Source organism: Hydra viridissima, unplaced genomic scaffold (assembly GCF_058129835.1).
Source record: "Hydra viridissima isolate aposymbiotic clone 2 unplaced genomic scaffold, HvirCarnegie_v1 scaffold_13, whole genome shotgun sequence".
Lineage (NCBI taxonomy): Eukaryota > Metazoa > Cnidaria > Hydrozoa > Anthoathecata > Hydridae > Hydra > Hydra viridissima.
Genome location: NW_028324312.1, coordinates 3,791,901 through 3,809,073, shown reverse-complemented (window position 1 = coordinate 3,809,073; position 17,173 = coordinate 3,791,901). Strand labels below are relative to the sequence as shown.

The 17,173-nt window shown below is 29.5% G+C and overlaps 2 protein-coding genes across 2 annotated transcripts in view; both read left to right on the top strand.

Annotated features, from left to right (window-relative positions):
* Positions 1–12,963, top strand: part of LOC145194637 (uncharacterized) — a 33,920-nt gene extending 20,957 nt beyond the window's left edge. The window contains exons 16-26 of the mRNA XM_090069993.1: positions 2,341–2,514; positions 3,847–4,023; positions 4,170–4,229; positions 4,393–4,554; positions 4,851–5,007; positions 6,508–6,581; positions 6,680–6,842; positions 8,387–8,537; positions 8,649–8,707; positions 9,617–9,658; positions 12,790–12,963. Coding sequence (XP_089926119.1) covers positions 2,341–2,514; positions 3,847–4,023; positions 4,170–4,229; positions 4,393–4,554; positions 4,851–5,007; positions 6,508–6,581; positions 6,680–6,842; positions 8,387–8,537; positions 8,649–8,707; positions 9,617–9,644 — 1,205 coding nt within the window. The 3' untranslated portion in view covers positions 9,645–9,658; positions 12,790–12,963. The remainder of the gene's footprint in view (positions 1–2,340; positions 2,515–3,846; positions 4,024–4,169; positions 4,230–4,392; positions 4,555–4,850; positions 5,008–6,507; positions 6,582–6,679; positions 6,843–8,386; positions 8,538–8,648; positions 8,708–9,616; positions 9,659–12,789) is intronic.
* LOC149880108 (hatching enzyme 1.2-like) overlaps positions 2,066–17,173 on the top strand; it is a 35,123-nt gene continuing 20,015 nt past the window's right edge. The window contains exon 1 of the mRNA XM_090070177.1: positions 2,066–2,089. The gene's annotated coding sequence lies outside the window, so the exon portion shown is untranslated. The remainder of the gene's footprint in view (positions 2,090–17,173) is intronic.

Sequence of the window (17,173 nt, the reverse complement as noted above, 5' to 3'; positions counted from 1 at the left end):
GACACCTTCGAGTTATCCACCGTCAAACTTTGATACTGCGACGCAATAAATACTGCAATATTAATCGTTCAAGATAAAGCGGTACGAGTGACTGAGATCTGTAGCCCATCGTCAAATTTGGAGAGCTCCATTCCTCGCCAAGGATGTGTCTATCTGAAACTGTTTGACTGTCTATGACTAGGTTTATATGTCTACCAACATAGTATCAGCTGACACCAAAAATCAGACAGCAACCAGGCTCACTGACATTGCTAGATACCAAAGAATTTTAACCTTATCTCAGATTTGGTCTAGCGCTGAGTTTACATCTCATACAAAAGACTTGGCACTCAAAACAGACTCAACCCTTGAGTATAACAATCAGTTACTTCAAGCTCCATTAAGTGCATTTGATGCAGTTTAAATTAATAGCGTAAAAGAGCGAAGATCAATCACACAGTCACACAGGAGGCATGACAGCTAGCACCACCAGCGTATATTTGGTGGCATGACATACAGAACAATAATTAATAGCATATCAGGCAAAAATACAAGAGTCACAACAAGTAGTATGACCAGTAGCACAGCAGCACCGGTGAGTTGTTATTGCGACGAACTGACAGCGGTTGTCGTGGGTGGTCCGCGCTCGTCATTGCAGGTCTTGCAAGTCAACATATTGTCAGTACTTAAACATCATGGTTGACACATTACAAATAACAGATCATAACTGTTTACGGATCACTGGCTGGACTTACTATCAACTTGCTCATCCACTAGCATTGGATCAATCAAAGATGACGTTAAGGCAAATCACTTATGAGGGCTATTATGACATTAAGACTAATCATTTATGAGGGCTATACTTGTTCTGCCGAAGGTATTGCTTATATAGCGTGTGACGCTCTCTATTTAACAACAGTATGTTTTGTAGTTCAAAAACAGTTTATAGAAGTGTTTTCTCTTCGAATCTCACAAGTTGGTAGAGACGAATACGTAAACTTTGAACTATTCGTGTTAGTCAGTCAAACACGTTTTAGCAAATCGCGGTTTTGACGAGTTGCGATTTACACTTGCTGTCATTTCAGGTCATGAAGTTCTTGTATTAGCATTCAAAGCAGTAACTGTAAAACTATGTTCTAGTACGAGTGACTGAGATCTGATGCATCGTTTTCTTCAATCGCAGATACTTAACTACAACTGATAATAGCTGTTGAAAATAAAAAAAAATGATTGATGCAAGTGATTGCACACAGGATTCTAAGACATTACACTTGTAGCGAATAAAAACGGCTCCTCCTGGATCAACACAACGGAAGTTAATGGAAATTGAGTTCAAAAAGAAATTTCAGCACATGAGGATAACAGTAAAAAGACTTGCAACCGCTTCATCGGTGTTTGATAAAACGTGCATCCTAGAGGGAGTTATTGTAGATTCACTAGCAGCTAGTGGCATTGGTGCTGTTACCGGTGTTAATCTTGCAATAAGTGGAACTTCATGTGGTGTTGTTTTCTCGATCTTAACGGGATGGTGAGTCAAAACGCGCAGTCTCGTAAACATAAATACCAGCTTTATCATCTATTTTACACCGCAACGCTTTATTCATGTTGGTGTAACAATGCAAAATCATTTCTCTAGAACGCTTTTGGTATGCCAAGTTAAATTCTACCTTCATACAAGTAGAAGGAATATATATATATATATACATATATATATATATATATATATATATATATATATATATATATATATATATATATATATATATATATATATATATATATATATATATATATATATATATATATATATATATATATATATATATATATATATATATGTATGTATATAATTTGTGTAAAAATTAATTCTCAAATACTTCTTAATCTCAATGGACCTGTTAATAAGTTAAACTTAAATGTAGTTGGTTGATATTGCAAAGCTTGGCTTTAGTAATACCATTTATGGGAAGACGACCAGGAGTTTTTTTGCAAGCCTTGAGGTATCATCAAACGTTAAGGGGATAGATAAAACTCTAGTAGAGAGGTTTAGCATCATCTAAAAGCAATAAGTAATAATAACAAAAATCAGTAAACCAATTGATTTTCCAAAGTAACGCGATTTTAACATTTGAAAACTTGTTTTTTAAAAATTGCTATTGGTTTTTTAATAAATATTACGAAAAAAGTTTTGAAAGTTTTTACGAATAGTTTTTACAATTTGTAGACAGCTTAATTAGTTTGCAAGTAGAAAAATGGTTGATCAAATTTATGAAACAGGTGCTCAGCCTTAAAAAACTGTTCCGTTTTTCAAACAAATAAATAATTCAATTTCTTTAGCAGGATTATAAAAAGATTTCCCATAAATGAATTTTTACATCGCGTTTACACTAGTGACTTTGACTTGCAGCATTCCATTGAGTGAAAATGATGAAAAGTCGCCAGCAACAATGATTTTAAAAGAAGTGATCGAAGAAAACCATGACAAAATGAAAGATTACGTTCATCAGACGGTCAAAGAAGTCTTAGGAAGCACAAGTAAACTGCCTTATGTTTTTTTTTGTTTTGTAGCTTAAAACATTTTTTCACACATCGCAAAAATGGTTTTAGAGCCAAACAATTTTGTTGTCAAAAATGTCCTAAGACATCAACGTTCTTGCATCATTTACGCCATCAACATTTATGGTAACGTAACGCTTACAAAAAACCGTATTCTAATTTAAAAAAAAGATGCTGATTGGTTAACTGCAAAAGATTAAAAATTGGGTCATAGAGATATCATTCTCTAAAATTTTTCAAAAAATGTTTTTAGTTTTTGAAATCAAATCTTTATCTTGATTGATAAACAAACTTTGCATATGTCTATTTCAAAAGCTCAAACTCATCGCCTGAAATATCAAAAATTAAATTTCTAAAAACCTAACACGGTCATGTTAGACTTTGCTCGAAACTGCGTTAGTTGTCTAGAACGAAATTTAGCGATCCACGGAACAAAAAAAATCATGAAGTTTACATCATGGTGTTGTATGATGTTTGAGATTCAAACTATATCTTCGTACCTAAAAGTTGAACCCATGACTCACTATTTGTTTATGTAGTAGAATGCCAACTTGATCAGGCTAAGTTTTTAAGTTTTAAATGATGATTTATTTTTCTGATGGGTCAGCAAGTAAAGACCCTCATCAGTCTCTGTCATTACTAGGAGGATTTAAATTTAGAAGCTGAAAAGAGTTTTTTCATGTTATGGGATGGCTATAGATATTGGCAGAGGAGAATAATTTTTTAAAAGTGTTTTTTCATCCCTCTAGACCTGCAATTACTTATTGTTAGCCACAACGTTTGCAGTTTGAGTTCCGATTATTAATTTAAATTGGTGCAATAACAATAGACATCAAAAAAAGTATTCAAAATATCCCCCGCGTGTATTTTTCACAACCCATGTATCTCTTTTGGGCGCCCTCTTTTGAGTTAAACTAACAAGATTGTTAAAAATTCGTTTGAAGTCTTCTCCAAATGCTATCTAGTATTTCTTAGTCCATCCAAGCCCAAATAAACTCTATTGGATTCAAATCTGATGACCATTTGTGATGAGCTTATACCATATTCTTTCATTTAAACCAATCTGACATGTCTTTGAAGTCCAGGGACTTCAACGGGGTGTATATATATATATATATATATATATATATATATATATATATATATATATATATATATATATATATATATATATATATATATATATATATATATATATATATAAACTTAAATGTTAACTTAAGATATATCTGAAAAATTGCATAGTATATGATTTTAGTAAATATACTTATAGCATACATATGATAAACATAGACAATATACATATTATAGATAATGAGGATCAAGAAATTAAGGAAGAACTGGCTGAATCCATCAGTGATGAGGAGAAAAAAAAAATATTTCTACAGACAGAGTTAGAAGAAAAGGTGGGTGAAACTGCACCTGGTGTCAATATAAAAGTTGCAGTTAAAGGTTTTGAAAGAAAGATGAAACAAATGGTATCTGAAGGTGGGCAGTATATCATATTTAATCAAACTTGGATAAATTAATTATATATGTTTGATTATCTTAGTAGCATCAAACTTCTACTTTGATAATTTGAAACTTTTCTATTATCAATCAATTACCTTTAAAAAAAATTTTGTTTACTTTAGAAATCACTAATGCAGAAACATTCATAGAAAAGCAAGAAGATACCTTAGCAGAGCAAAAAGGTTGTATAATATCTATTTGTATTCAATCTTGTTTTTTTTTGTTTTTTTCAACAAAATGTTTTTTTTTTTTTCTTTTTAATCAATGAATAGTTTATACATGTGTCTTGATTTTTTAATTCAATAAAGTTCTTTTTTTATACAAAAGTAATATTTCAAATTATAGCTGAGGATGTGAACAAGCAAATCAATATTATTGAGGGAGACATCATAAGAACAGAAGAAGTAGATGCTGTCATGAACAACAAGACTGATAAACGCAATCTGTATACTGGTGTAAAATGGGGTCTAATAGTTCCCTATCAGCTACCAGTAGAAATCTCTGGAGGTTTGAGTTTGTATTTATAACATGAATAAGAAACTAGTTTGTAATTATATTGCCATTGTATTTATTAATCCAATTGACATTTTTTATGGTGAATTTTTAAACTAAAAAAAACCATGTTAAATACCTTACTTGCCATAACTTTGGTATAACTATAATTTGCACACAAAACCTGCAAATTATAGTGACTTTCTACAAACTCAATGTATCTCTACCCTAACAGAAGTTGTAGATGGTAAAAATTTTTTGTAGATAAGTTTTCTCTGTTGTTTTATGAAATATATAAATTTTTTTTGCAGGTGGTGTGATGGAGCGTGCAATAAATGAAGCCATGAGAGAATTAAGTTCCTTAAGTTGTATTAAATTTGTTAAAAGAAAGAATGATGGAACTTCAGATGACAATGTGGATGTAAATGGACAGCCTGAAACTTACTTGCGGTTTATCCAAGGAAATGGGTAAGCTTTTTATTTCTGTTTCTATGGTTTTTGGAAAATAAATAGACCAAGTTGTTACTCAATACAAAGTATATCATAAATAACAAAATATCTTCCCTATAAATAACAAAGTATCTCCTCTGTAAATAACAAAATAACTTTTTAATCTAATTCAATTATGAAAAAGTAAATGTAATTTCTACTATAAATAGTTTGTATCAATAAAAAAAAAATGCAAGAAAAAGCTTTTGTAAAAACAAAACAAAATCTCTAATGGGTTTTAAAAAAATGTCTTGAAGTTTAAATTTAAATTTATTGTGGAACTCTTGATCCTATTATTGTAAGTGAATATTACCATTCATCACAATTCATTACTAGACTCGTGCATATGGTGACATCACTTTCTTCTTTATTAATTTTAAAGTTATCACTTTAATCTTTACACAGAATCTGTATAACTTTTTAGTTTATCACATTTTTTAGTTTTAATCATAAAACATATATGGCAAGCTAATAAAAAGGGATGGTCAACTCCCCATGTGATAATGTGAAGGGATGGTCAGCTCACCATATGATAATAAATTTTGAGATTCACTTTCAATCAACATACCTTTTAAACAATTTGGTAGTGAAACCAGAAGAAGTTGAAATGTCTTTGCTGTCATTACATATCGGAGTTTCGAATATTTTTTATTCATATAATTCTAATTGAAGAATTTAAATCAGCTGTAGTTTAATTTCATATCTAGTTATTCTAAAAAATCTTCAAATTTCAAAAGTGATTGACAAACTAAAATTTATTCTGCACATCAAATAAAGTTTGCAAGAATGTTACTTGAAAATACATTTTTCAATTGGGTCACCTTTCTATATGTAATTTTTTGGTGATAAAAAAATTGTAGCCTTCTTACAGTAAAACTTAAGGTTTTGATTTTTCAAATGCCTTTAATGAACTCTCAAGTTTTTCAACTGAAGTATCGATTGTTAAAGAACCATAGTATATATAACCATAGTAACCATAGTTCACATTACTTTAGAATTTTTGTTTCCATATTTTACTATATCAGCTAATCTTACTAAATTTAGAGAAATCTCTATGACAATTTAAATTGGCTGAAAAGCAAAATGTTTTTTCAAATAATCTGATAAAGGCATATCAAACAAACTGTTAAAAAAATCTCAATTACTTTATAAAATATCTCTAGTATAAAATATCTCTGTTATAAAATATCTCTGTTATAAAATATCTCTCTTATAAAATATCTCAAAAATATTTCAAAGACAGATGGAACAAAGAACAAAGATGGAAGACCAGGAAAAGAATGTAAATGGACTTTAAATTCAAAATCAGTTTAGCATAAAACATACTGATTTTGATTTTAAAGTGTATAGTTTTGTATAGATTAGTATAAAACAGGCGTTGGTAGACATATAAGTATGGTTTCTTTAAAAACATTTCTAAAGATATGTAAGTGTAAATCTACTTATAAAGTTGCAAAAATTTCTTTTTTTTTTTTTTAGCTGTTATTCGTTTGTTGGAAACCAACAAAAAAGAGGTCAAGATGTTTCTATTGGAACGAATTGCGAGCGTAAAGGTTTGTACTTTTGTATATTTTTACTAAATTGCTGAATAGATTTTTATGAATTGCTTTATTTAAACAAATATATTAACTTAATTTTTGATTAATTTCAGGGATAGTAATGCATGAAATTCTACATACCCTTGGTTTTTATCATGAACAATCAAGACTAGATAGGGATGACTATGTTACCATAAATTTTGAAAATATCATAGATGGTCATGCAAAAGATTTTAAGAAATATGAAAATGGGCAAGCAGATACTTTGGGATTTGGGTATATCTTTTTCCTGGATTTTTATCTTGTAGTTGAAAGCTGAATGGGGGTTGGGGTGGAGGATAAGTTATTGAGGACCATACTAGTTTTTAGTTTATACATTTCATGGTAAAGTTATGAGAATAAAAAAAACATTTAAAATTCAATAGTAGGTTTAACCAAGGCCTTCTTAATTAGAAAACCCTCTTGTGTGGAATCTGACATTAGGGTAGTAGTTAACTGATATACTAATTGAAATATAGTATATTTTTTAAGATAAGTTTTTATATTGCACTCAAAAAATGAAAATTTTTAGTAACTTCTATGATAAAAAAATTTAATTATTGATTTATCCACCATTTATTTTTTAAAAAATAAATTATTTAGAAAAACAGTTGCTATTTTTTAATTAGATTAGATTCATTTTGTGGAGATATCAAAGAAGGAAAAATTGAAAAAACCTCTGTGAGTTCAAGCAAGAAGTTGGTTGGGCATTTCAACCTTCCATTTAGCCAAATTTAGAACCAACTTAACAAACTTTTTCAATGTTGTGTAGGTGTCAAACATGCTTTACAGGTAGAATCATCTGCTAAAGAATTGGATACTGGTCCAATAACAGTTTACATTGATTGTTAAGATAACAATCATAAGATTGATGATATATCTATATTATCAATCAAGCAAATGCAAACATTTTTTGATTTATGCAAAATAATCCATCATCATGGATATTTGCATCAGGTTTACTTGATAAATAAGAAGGAATATTAGGTAATGATGGTAGGCAAACATATTGTGTTAATTTTGATCTTGTTCTCTCTGCACTTAATATTAAACCATCACCTTGTTTTATATCAACACAAACAACGAAGAAATGAAATGTTTTTCACACACAACAGTTTTATTTGAAGGTGTTAAACTTTATTGTGGTATTTGACAAGTCTAACTGTCTATCATCTTTGGATTTTGTCAGAAATTTAAAAACAATAACTTTCTCATATGGATGGTCAGTAAACTTCTCATATGGATGGTTGGAATGCTTGAATGGTTGGATGGGTGGAAAGCTGCAGTAACAATCAGTAACACAGCAGTGTTTAGGTATTTTGACGACCTCAAAGTGTTAATAAAAATATTTGTCATAAACTTCAATAATAAAAATCATTACAATAAAATATTCTTAATAAACAACAATGATAAATTACTTATAAAATAATCTCACCTTTGTTGCTTTAGCAATAATGCACTGTTGTAGTGCTAGTTGACAACGTTAGTAAAAATATACTTTGTTAATGATAAACTGTGTCTAAACCTTTTTAACCCTTAAAAATCAAAAGTTATTGACTTAATTTAAACAATTAATATATTTAGAATCACAGAATCAAAAACATGGGAATCAAAAACTTTTTGAAAACAATAGACTACTACAGTGACATCACGAGCATTTTTTAAACTTCTGAGTGTGTCTTATAATTTAGAAGGCCTTGGTTTAACTCAAACTGAGAACTGATGTGTAAAAAAAGTTTTAAGAAAGGGAAAAAAAGTTCTAAAAGCTTTTTATTTTTCAGATATGATTATGGTTCTATAATGCATTATGGAGATTATTTTTTCTCAAAAAATCGCCAAAAAACAATTGAAGTTCTCAGTAAAAATAATATAGCTATTGGTCAAAGGGAGGCTCTCAGTGAAATTGATAAGCAAAAACTAAACAAGTTATATGTAAGTATATATTTTTTTAAACTTCTTTTTCTTAAATTTAAAAACTATGTAGAAATCTGTTCTCATTTTACTAATTACTATCATTTTATTGTTTTGTTATCCATTTTTTAGTGCTCTCCACAAAACCAAGAAGAATATAAGCGTCTTCAGGAAAAAGGTTTTGCCAGAATGTAAGTTTAGTCTGATTATTTTGCCAGAATTTAGTTTAGTCTGATTGTTTTGCCAGAATGTAAGTTTAGTCTGATTATTTTGCCAGAATGTAAGTTTAGTCTGATTATTTTGAAATTGACTTTTGATGTGTAAAATCCTCTTACACTGCAGCTTTTTTAAAAGTAATATATTTACATGAGTGTGATGATGTTATACGGCTTATGCAGCTTCTTGAGGTGTCTATGATCTTATCTTGTTAGTTAATATTATGTTCATTTAAAAGCACTGGTTTTAGTGTGTCTCTTTTTTAATTTGTAAGCTCAGTATTGTTTCACAATTCAATTTTTAGTATTGTTTAACGACACAAGGCTTAGGTTTCATGATACAAATGTGATCAAAAATGTATGTGGTGAAGCAATATTACTTTTCTCGTAATATGAAAATTTGCCTTAAAAAATATGTTGCTGAAAAAAACAAAAAACTTTTTTTAAATGTAAATATTCACTACCTAACATTCGTATAATAAACTAAGTATTTGTTTCCAAGGAATTAGAATGAGTGAAACATGGTAGTTGGGTTAATGCTTACATGCTAGTTGAGTTAATGCTTACATGGTAGTTGAGTTGGAATACAATTCACAAATGTTTTCTAACCCAACCACCTTGTAAGCACTGAGAAATAACCCAACCACCATGTAAGCACTGAGAAATAACCCAACCACCATGTAAGCACTGAGAAATAAAAAACTGCTCGAAAATATTCTATGATTTTGGAAAATTGCAGCATGGTTACAGCATGGTTGCAGCATATTGCTTAAGGAATTTTATATCAGTTCAAAGAATTGGAAAATCTGCTTTTAGAATTCTCGTTAGTCTTGTTATTGTACTTAATATTTTTTTGAGCGATAACCTCTCATTTTTTATTTCCAGGATGAAGAATGTTTATGCTCCTTACTAGAGATCGAAATTCAGGTTTTATTCGCATACAGTTTTATTCACTTATCATATTATAAACTTATTATATGGCAATATCCACGATTGTGTATGATTTAAATGTGTAATGTTATAAGAAAATTATGAATTTATTAGTAATTTTATTTGATAATTCAAATTAAAAATATATTGAAAAATGTCTCATAATTTAATTTAGCTATAAATATGTCTAATTCTCATCTGTGACATTTTTTATTCTAGCAGGTGTTTAGATTGTAGGCGAAATGTTTTTCAAAGAAAAGTAAAAACAAACCCTTTAAATTGATTGTAAAGAACTTAATATATAATAATATGTAATAATATTCAATATTACATGATAACAATAATATAGATGATATATAATAATACTTGATTATATATAAATTATGATAGTAATATATAATAATATATGATAATGTATAATATTATATAACATTGTATGATAATCTATGATAATAAAATTTTAAAATAGTACAATATAAACAGTAAAAATGGGGTAAAAATGAAAATTTTTTACTCAAATAATAGTGAAATCGCGCTGTGCAAAAATAAAGATTTTGGAGAGTAGGACAGCATGTGTGACTATGGATGTCTTTGTGACGGTGATGCTAATGAGACCTCAGTCGAGGTTACACAAGTGCACAAGATGGTCCATAAAACTGTTTTTTAAAACGTTGTCTTATGCTGTTAATTAATTTTTTTTTTTTTTTTTGGTTTAATTTTTTTGAGGAAAATTTCATAAATTCACAGACTCCAAGAAGAAGATATTTAAGCTTATAGATAATGATAGAAGATATCAAAGCTTATAAGAAGATCTTATAAGCTTTATTGACTAAAATGAAATCTTTAGGTGGTCATGCGTGCGTTTATCAAGGTTATTGATTTACATATTTTTCAATAGATTGACAGGGTTGATTTAAGAAATTGAATATGGTTGGGAATCAAAGTTACACTTTCAAATGGCATTAAAATTTGTCTATAAAGTAGTTAAATTTAAAAATACAAAAGTAGCAATAAATTGACGAAATAAGCTTGAAATTTAATTATTACAATGTTAACAAGAAGTGGAATTACACTTTCTTACACAATTATTCAAAGGAGATAAACTGGATTTTAATTTTAAATTTAAGATACATTAGATCTTATTAACTTTAAGTTTAAACTTACAATCCATATAGATAATAGTATATTCAAAATATAATTTTGCAAGATTTTGTTTTTTTACACGAATTCTGATTATTATGAAGCTAGGTGAATTTTAAAGAAAAGTTTATATAAAAATTAATAGGCTAAAAAAATATATATAAATAGAATAATTTTTTTATACTAATGTTTTTCATATTTTTTTCTCAACTAAGATATCTATTTTCGTCGACTATGATACCAAGTCTGTCAAGTTCTAGGTATTTTTCACGCAGGTACTTCTTCAGTTTTTTAGGACTAAATTCAGCAGGTGGTTTCAGTGGGCTTATGACCTCTTTACTTTCAAAACTGTATTCTATTGTTCCGCTGTATAGGTCATTGTCATAGTGTGGGAAAATGTGAATGTGCAGATCATTGTTGCCTTCGAGTACTTCGCAACCATTTGTTGTATCGCAACAATCTTGGAAACTGTGTGTGTCATCATAATCATCCTGGATATCGGAAGACCATTTTTCGTCGTATTTCATACATAAGTCACTACTCTGTTCTCTATCAACTCCACGTTTTTAAACGAAATGATTTCTCTTCATATATTGTCAACGTGACATAAAGCCGAGAGCGGAGAAATAACTGCTGCGCTTGCCCACATATGGAGCTGGTATAAGCACTTCATAACGTAGCTTATGAATGTAGTTCTGTGCACAAAATAAAATAACAAAAGGCGAACAATTATGTAGATTAATAAAAGTATTAAAAATTAAAATTGATTTTAAAATTGCTCTATCAAAAAAAGATACAACTTTTGAAACTTTTTGTTCCTATTACATACTTATATGTAATAATAAAGCAATTACTTTTACAACCGTCTTTGCTTTCTGTTCTAACCAGAATTTTCTTTTTCTTCCTAACAACGCTCCTATCAACGCTTGTAACATGCGATCATGAAATTTTTTTTTTTGGTCATCATGAAATTTTTTGTTTGTCATCTGAGAATGCCAATGCGTTGTCAATCTCTTGCTATTGGCATGCATACTATCAACAAATGACTTATGAAATACTGAATGGAGTTAATCAAAGATTTTAGAAATTCTTGTATCTGCTCTACATCTTTGCATTTTTTCGGTTTAATAGCATTACAGTTTCATTTATTTGTACATTAACAATAGACTGCATAAGCATGACTTATAGCTACAAGAGTTTTTCTTAAAAATGGAATCCTTTGCCTAAAAGAAGTTCAGTTTATCTCTTAATTCATGTCCAGACAATTAGTCCAGAAAGTTCTACTTATTCATAATGTATCATGAACTTTTTTGTGATTTTAGTTTCACTTTTACTGTTTAGTGCATCTTACTTTGATAATCTTGAATTTAGTTCTTAATAAAAATGCTTTTTCCTGTCTACTGTCTTTGGATCATTCCTTCATAGGAATTTGATAAGGTCATACATATGTTCTAAAATAGTTCCTAATACAATTACTTTTTTCAACGTTTTATCAACCTTCAGATGTTTCATGTGGAAAAGTTGCATTTGGTAATACTGATTGCATTGCTGCAATTTAAGCATCAAACTGATTTATCTCCTATTTTGATAATTATAATAAAGCATCAGTGCAATAAAGTACATTTTTAAATTCCAAAAACGTTATTTCCCCTTTCCCTCAGTCACAATTCTTTTTTACAGTAATGGAGAATATTTTTTCTTTCAAAACAAGAATTTATACAAATTTTTTATCATGAGACATTTGAGCCACTTTTATGGGAAGAAGAGTACAAGTCATGAAACTTTTTTTCCTTCAAAATATAAAAGTTTATATGCGATAAGGGTAACTTAAAAAAGAACCAGGTAAAAAAAGTAGTATGTGTAGTTAGATATATCCATTTAAATCTTGGTTGAATTCAAAAGTTTTTTAAAACATTTTTTTGTTAAGACCATAAACAACATGCAGATCCTACTGAAGTCTTATTATTATGAAGCTTTTTGTTTCTTAGAAAATGAAGAGAATAAAGAAGAACAAACAGTTGAACCTTTGGATGAAAAAGATAAAGTAAAAATATTTCAACAGTCTGCTGTTGATGAAAAAATGAGTGACAATTCTGATGGTGTTCATATTCTTGAGGCAATAAAAGACTTTGATGAGAAAGTAAAAGCCATGGAGCCTAAGGGTTTGTTTTGTTTGCAGGTTTAATATAATAAAGTATATTTTCAAAATTAATATGCTATAAACCTAATACACGCATTAGAAGTGGTTCCAGCATTTTTTCTGTTGCAAGAGAAAGCAATTAATTTTCTTCAGCTTATTAAATTAGATTTTTAAAAATGTTTGATACTTTTTAACAATTAAAAAATCAGAAACTTATGCGAATCTCCCACTAACATCCATGTTGAGCTAAATTTGAGAAAAATGGTAAATATGAGAATAGCTTTAAGTAAAAAATCTCTCATCTATTATCTGTAAGGTACTAACGAGCTATCATTTATGTGATACATCATTGAGATAGGAAATAAATACTCAATACATACATACATACATACATACATACATACATACATACATACATACATACATACATACATACATACATACATACATACATACATACATACATACATACATACATACATACATACATTCTAGGGTGTTTTTTTTTTACATGGAAAAGTTTTTTTTTTTTAATTTTAAATTGCACAACCTCTTATTTGGTGAGGTCTGATATAAAAAGTATATAGTTAAAATTTTTTTGCAAACTGAAAATGGGAAGTGGTCCTCCAAACCCTATTTCGGAACCCTAAATTGACCAAAATATTTTATTTCATACAGCATACTGCTATAAATTGATCTAAAAAAAAATAATATAAAGTATTAGAATGTTACAACATAGATAGTTCACAGAAGACTGGAAAGTACAACCAAATTTAGATTTACCGCCTCAGCATTATTTACCTAAATGCATATTTTGATTTCATTATTGAAAAATGTAGGGAAAATAGGGGGGAAGGGGCGTATCATATAATGATATATATTAAATTTCTATTTTTTCTATTATAGTAAAAAAGTATAAAAATATTACTTAAGAAGATGGCTGCTTCAGAGAAAGCAACATGCTCAACTACAAATGTTTGGCTAGTTGGACATTCTCTCAACAATAGATGGGCCGAGTCAGTAGCCAACAAGTGGTGCTGCCCTACGTAGAGTTTTTTATGAAATGATAATCAAAAAGTCAACTCTTTCAATATCCTGCAACGCAGTTTCAGATGAAGTTATGATTTTCTGGTTTAAAGCTAACATTCCAACTATAGCAAAGCCTCATGTAGTTGCTAAACTAAAGAGTATTTACAAGCAACATGTCCAAGTGTCTAAGCACACAAGTAGAAAACCAGCTACTCAACATATCTATCAAGAAAAATTCACTGCCAAGATGAATACACTTTTTGATATTGCCCATGGTGAATGGGATTGTCTCATCAAGATAAATGAAGATAAACAATTTCTGATAGACCAGAGAGATCCCCGAAAGATGTTAATGACATCAGAAGACTTAATGTATCAGAAAGCAGTTGTAAAATACAGAAAACGCAAGCTTGAAGAAAAAAGGCACTTTGAACAACAAAGAAAATAAGATTATATCTACAGATACATTAATGGATTGCAATTCAGATTACTCTTTGGATGAAAATTCTGACTGCAATATGTCAATTCAAACACAAAAAGCTTTTAATCGTCAAAATAATTCAAAACATTCTACTATGGGCACTATTCATCTCTCGATTACAATATCCAAATGTTGTATTCTTGACAATCAACTCTTTCATGCAGCATTAGACCAAACAAAAATAATACCACAATGGTTGTCACACCAGCCCTAGCTGCAATCGGTATTGATGTAAATAAACTAACATTTTCATGTTCCACTCTAATGGAAGCTCAAACTACATCCTGTGAATCTCTTGCAATAGCAGTAAGAAAAAATTTTCAACCTTTGGTTCCACTAGTTGTTCATTTTGATGGTAAAATGTTGTTGAATGCTGTTAGAACCAGACGTGAATGTCTGCCAATTGTTGTATCTGGCTTGGATATTGAGAAATTATTAGGGATCCCTGAGATACCTGCCAGTGCTGGTGCTCTAAAAAATCAAAGTTTGAACCACTTAAAAGTGATAAAAGCGGAGCTGGATGCCTTACAAAGTTTGAAAAAGAGTGGCTTGCATCTCGAAAATCCAATGTGGTGGAAAATACTTAAAGGAAACGCAACCACGTGATGATTATAAAGAATTCGGAAGACTAGCTCTTCTCCTTTTGGGAGAAAATAATGATACAACAACTATTTACATTCCTGGGGCTTACCATCGTGCAAGATGGATGGCTAAAGGTATATACTGTTTAAAAATTTTTGGTTTTCGTCATCAATTAAATATCACAGAGAAAGAAATTGGAATTTTAAGAAGAATATGTCTCTTCATAACCACAATATATGCATGTTTCTGGTTTTCAGCACCTCTCACAATAGAAGCACCAATAAATGATCTTCTTCTTTTAAAAGTAATTGAGAACTATTGCAGAATGGGCAGTTAATTTAGCCACTGACTTTAATGAAGTTTTAACAAAAAATGACAATCAACGTCAGCTTCTCTACCAAGTAGTTGAGTATCATAGAAAAAATTTTTCAACTGAAGCTACAAAGAAACAGTTCATAGCCATAATCATTCCAAATAACAACAATTTAATCAACTCAAATATGCATATATATATATATATATATATATATATATATATATATATATATATATATATATATATATATATATATATATATATATATATTTGTAAAATGTTTTCTTGAGCGCCTAAGAAAAACTTTAATTCTTTTAAAAGTTTCATTCACAATATTTTTTGTTATTTTTAAATTTATAAATTTCAATTATGGCTGAGGTAGAATTGGCTGGTAATGGGACACCATTTGGGGCATATGGGCCACTGGTACTCACAATTAAAAAAACTGAAGAAATGTTAAAAAAAGGACCTTTTTTAAGTACTTATAACAGCTTTTTGTGTTTTTAGCCCCTTCCCCTTGCCCCAAGTTACCCCCACCATATACATTTATACACTTGTCCTCACCCTAAAAGTAAAACTGGTGCATGTAACACTGGAAATAATTTGTTTTAATACATTTCAGAAATTTATCATTTTTGAAAAAAATGGGTCTCAAAAGGGCTTAAGAAACAGGTCCGGGTCCTGGCGCCCTGAGGGTGCGGTGTGGGAATAGGTCACTGCTATATACATTTGTTTTATTGTTATCACACTAATAAGTAAAACTGATACATGTAACAGTGGCACAAGCTGATTTTAATAGATTTCTGAAATATATTATTTTAGACAAAAACGGGTCTCAAAAGGGCTTAAAAAACAGCTCCGGGACCTATCATTTCTAGGGTGGAGTCTGGGAATAGGTTATTGCTATATACATTCTTATAATTTTTATAATCCTAACAAGTAGAACTGATGCATGTAACACTGACACTAACTGATTTTAATACATTTTAGAAATATGTCATTTTAGACAAAAACAGGATTCTGAAGGGGTTACAAAGCAGGTGTGGGGGACCACTTCCCATCATCAGTTTGCAAAAAAAAATTGTCTGTGAACTTTTTTTATTGAACCTCACCAAATAAAATGGTGTGCGATATCAAATTCAAAAAAAAAAAAAAAAACCACCCTAATACATACATACATACATACATACATACATACATACATACATACATACATACATACATACATACATACATACATACATACATACATACATACATACATACATACATACATACATACATACATACATACATACATACATACATACATATATACATACATACATATATACATACATGCATGCAGGCAGGCATGCATACATACATACATTCATACATACATACATACATACATACATACATACATACATACATACATACATACATACATACATACATACATACATACATACATACATACATACATACATACATACATACATACATACATACATACATACATACATGCATACATGCATACATGCATACATACATACATACATGCATCAGTTATTTATGTTACATACTTATATTTTATTAAATTCTCTTGATGTAACAAATGCTGAAACTTTTGTAGAAAAACAAGAAGAAGCTTTAGCTGAGCAGAACGGTTTGTTTCTTTTTTATATTTATATTCTTCCATTTTTATTTTATAATCTAATGATAAATAGCTAATAGAGATTTTACTTATTTGAGTTTACTGCATTTGTTTGTTCAGTCATCTAAGTTTATTCTATTATTTATTCATAATTTCATAGCTGAAAATAGAAATCTTTTACTACA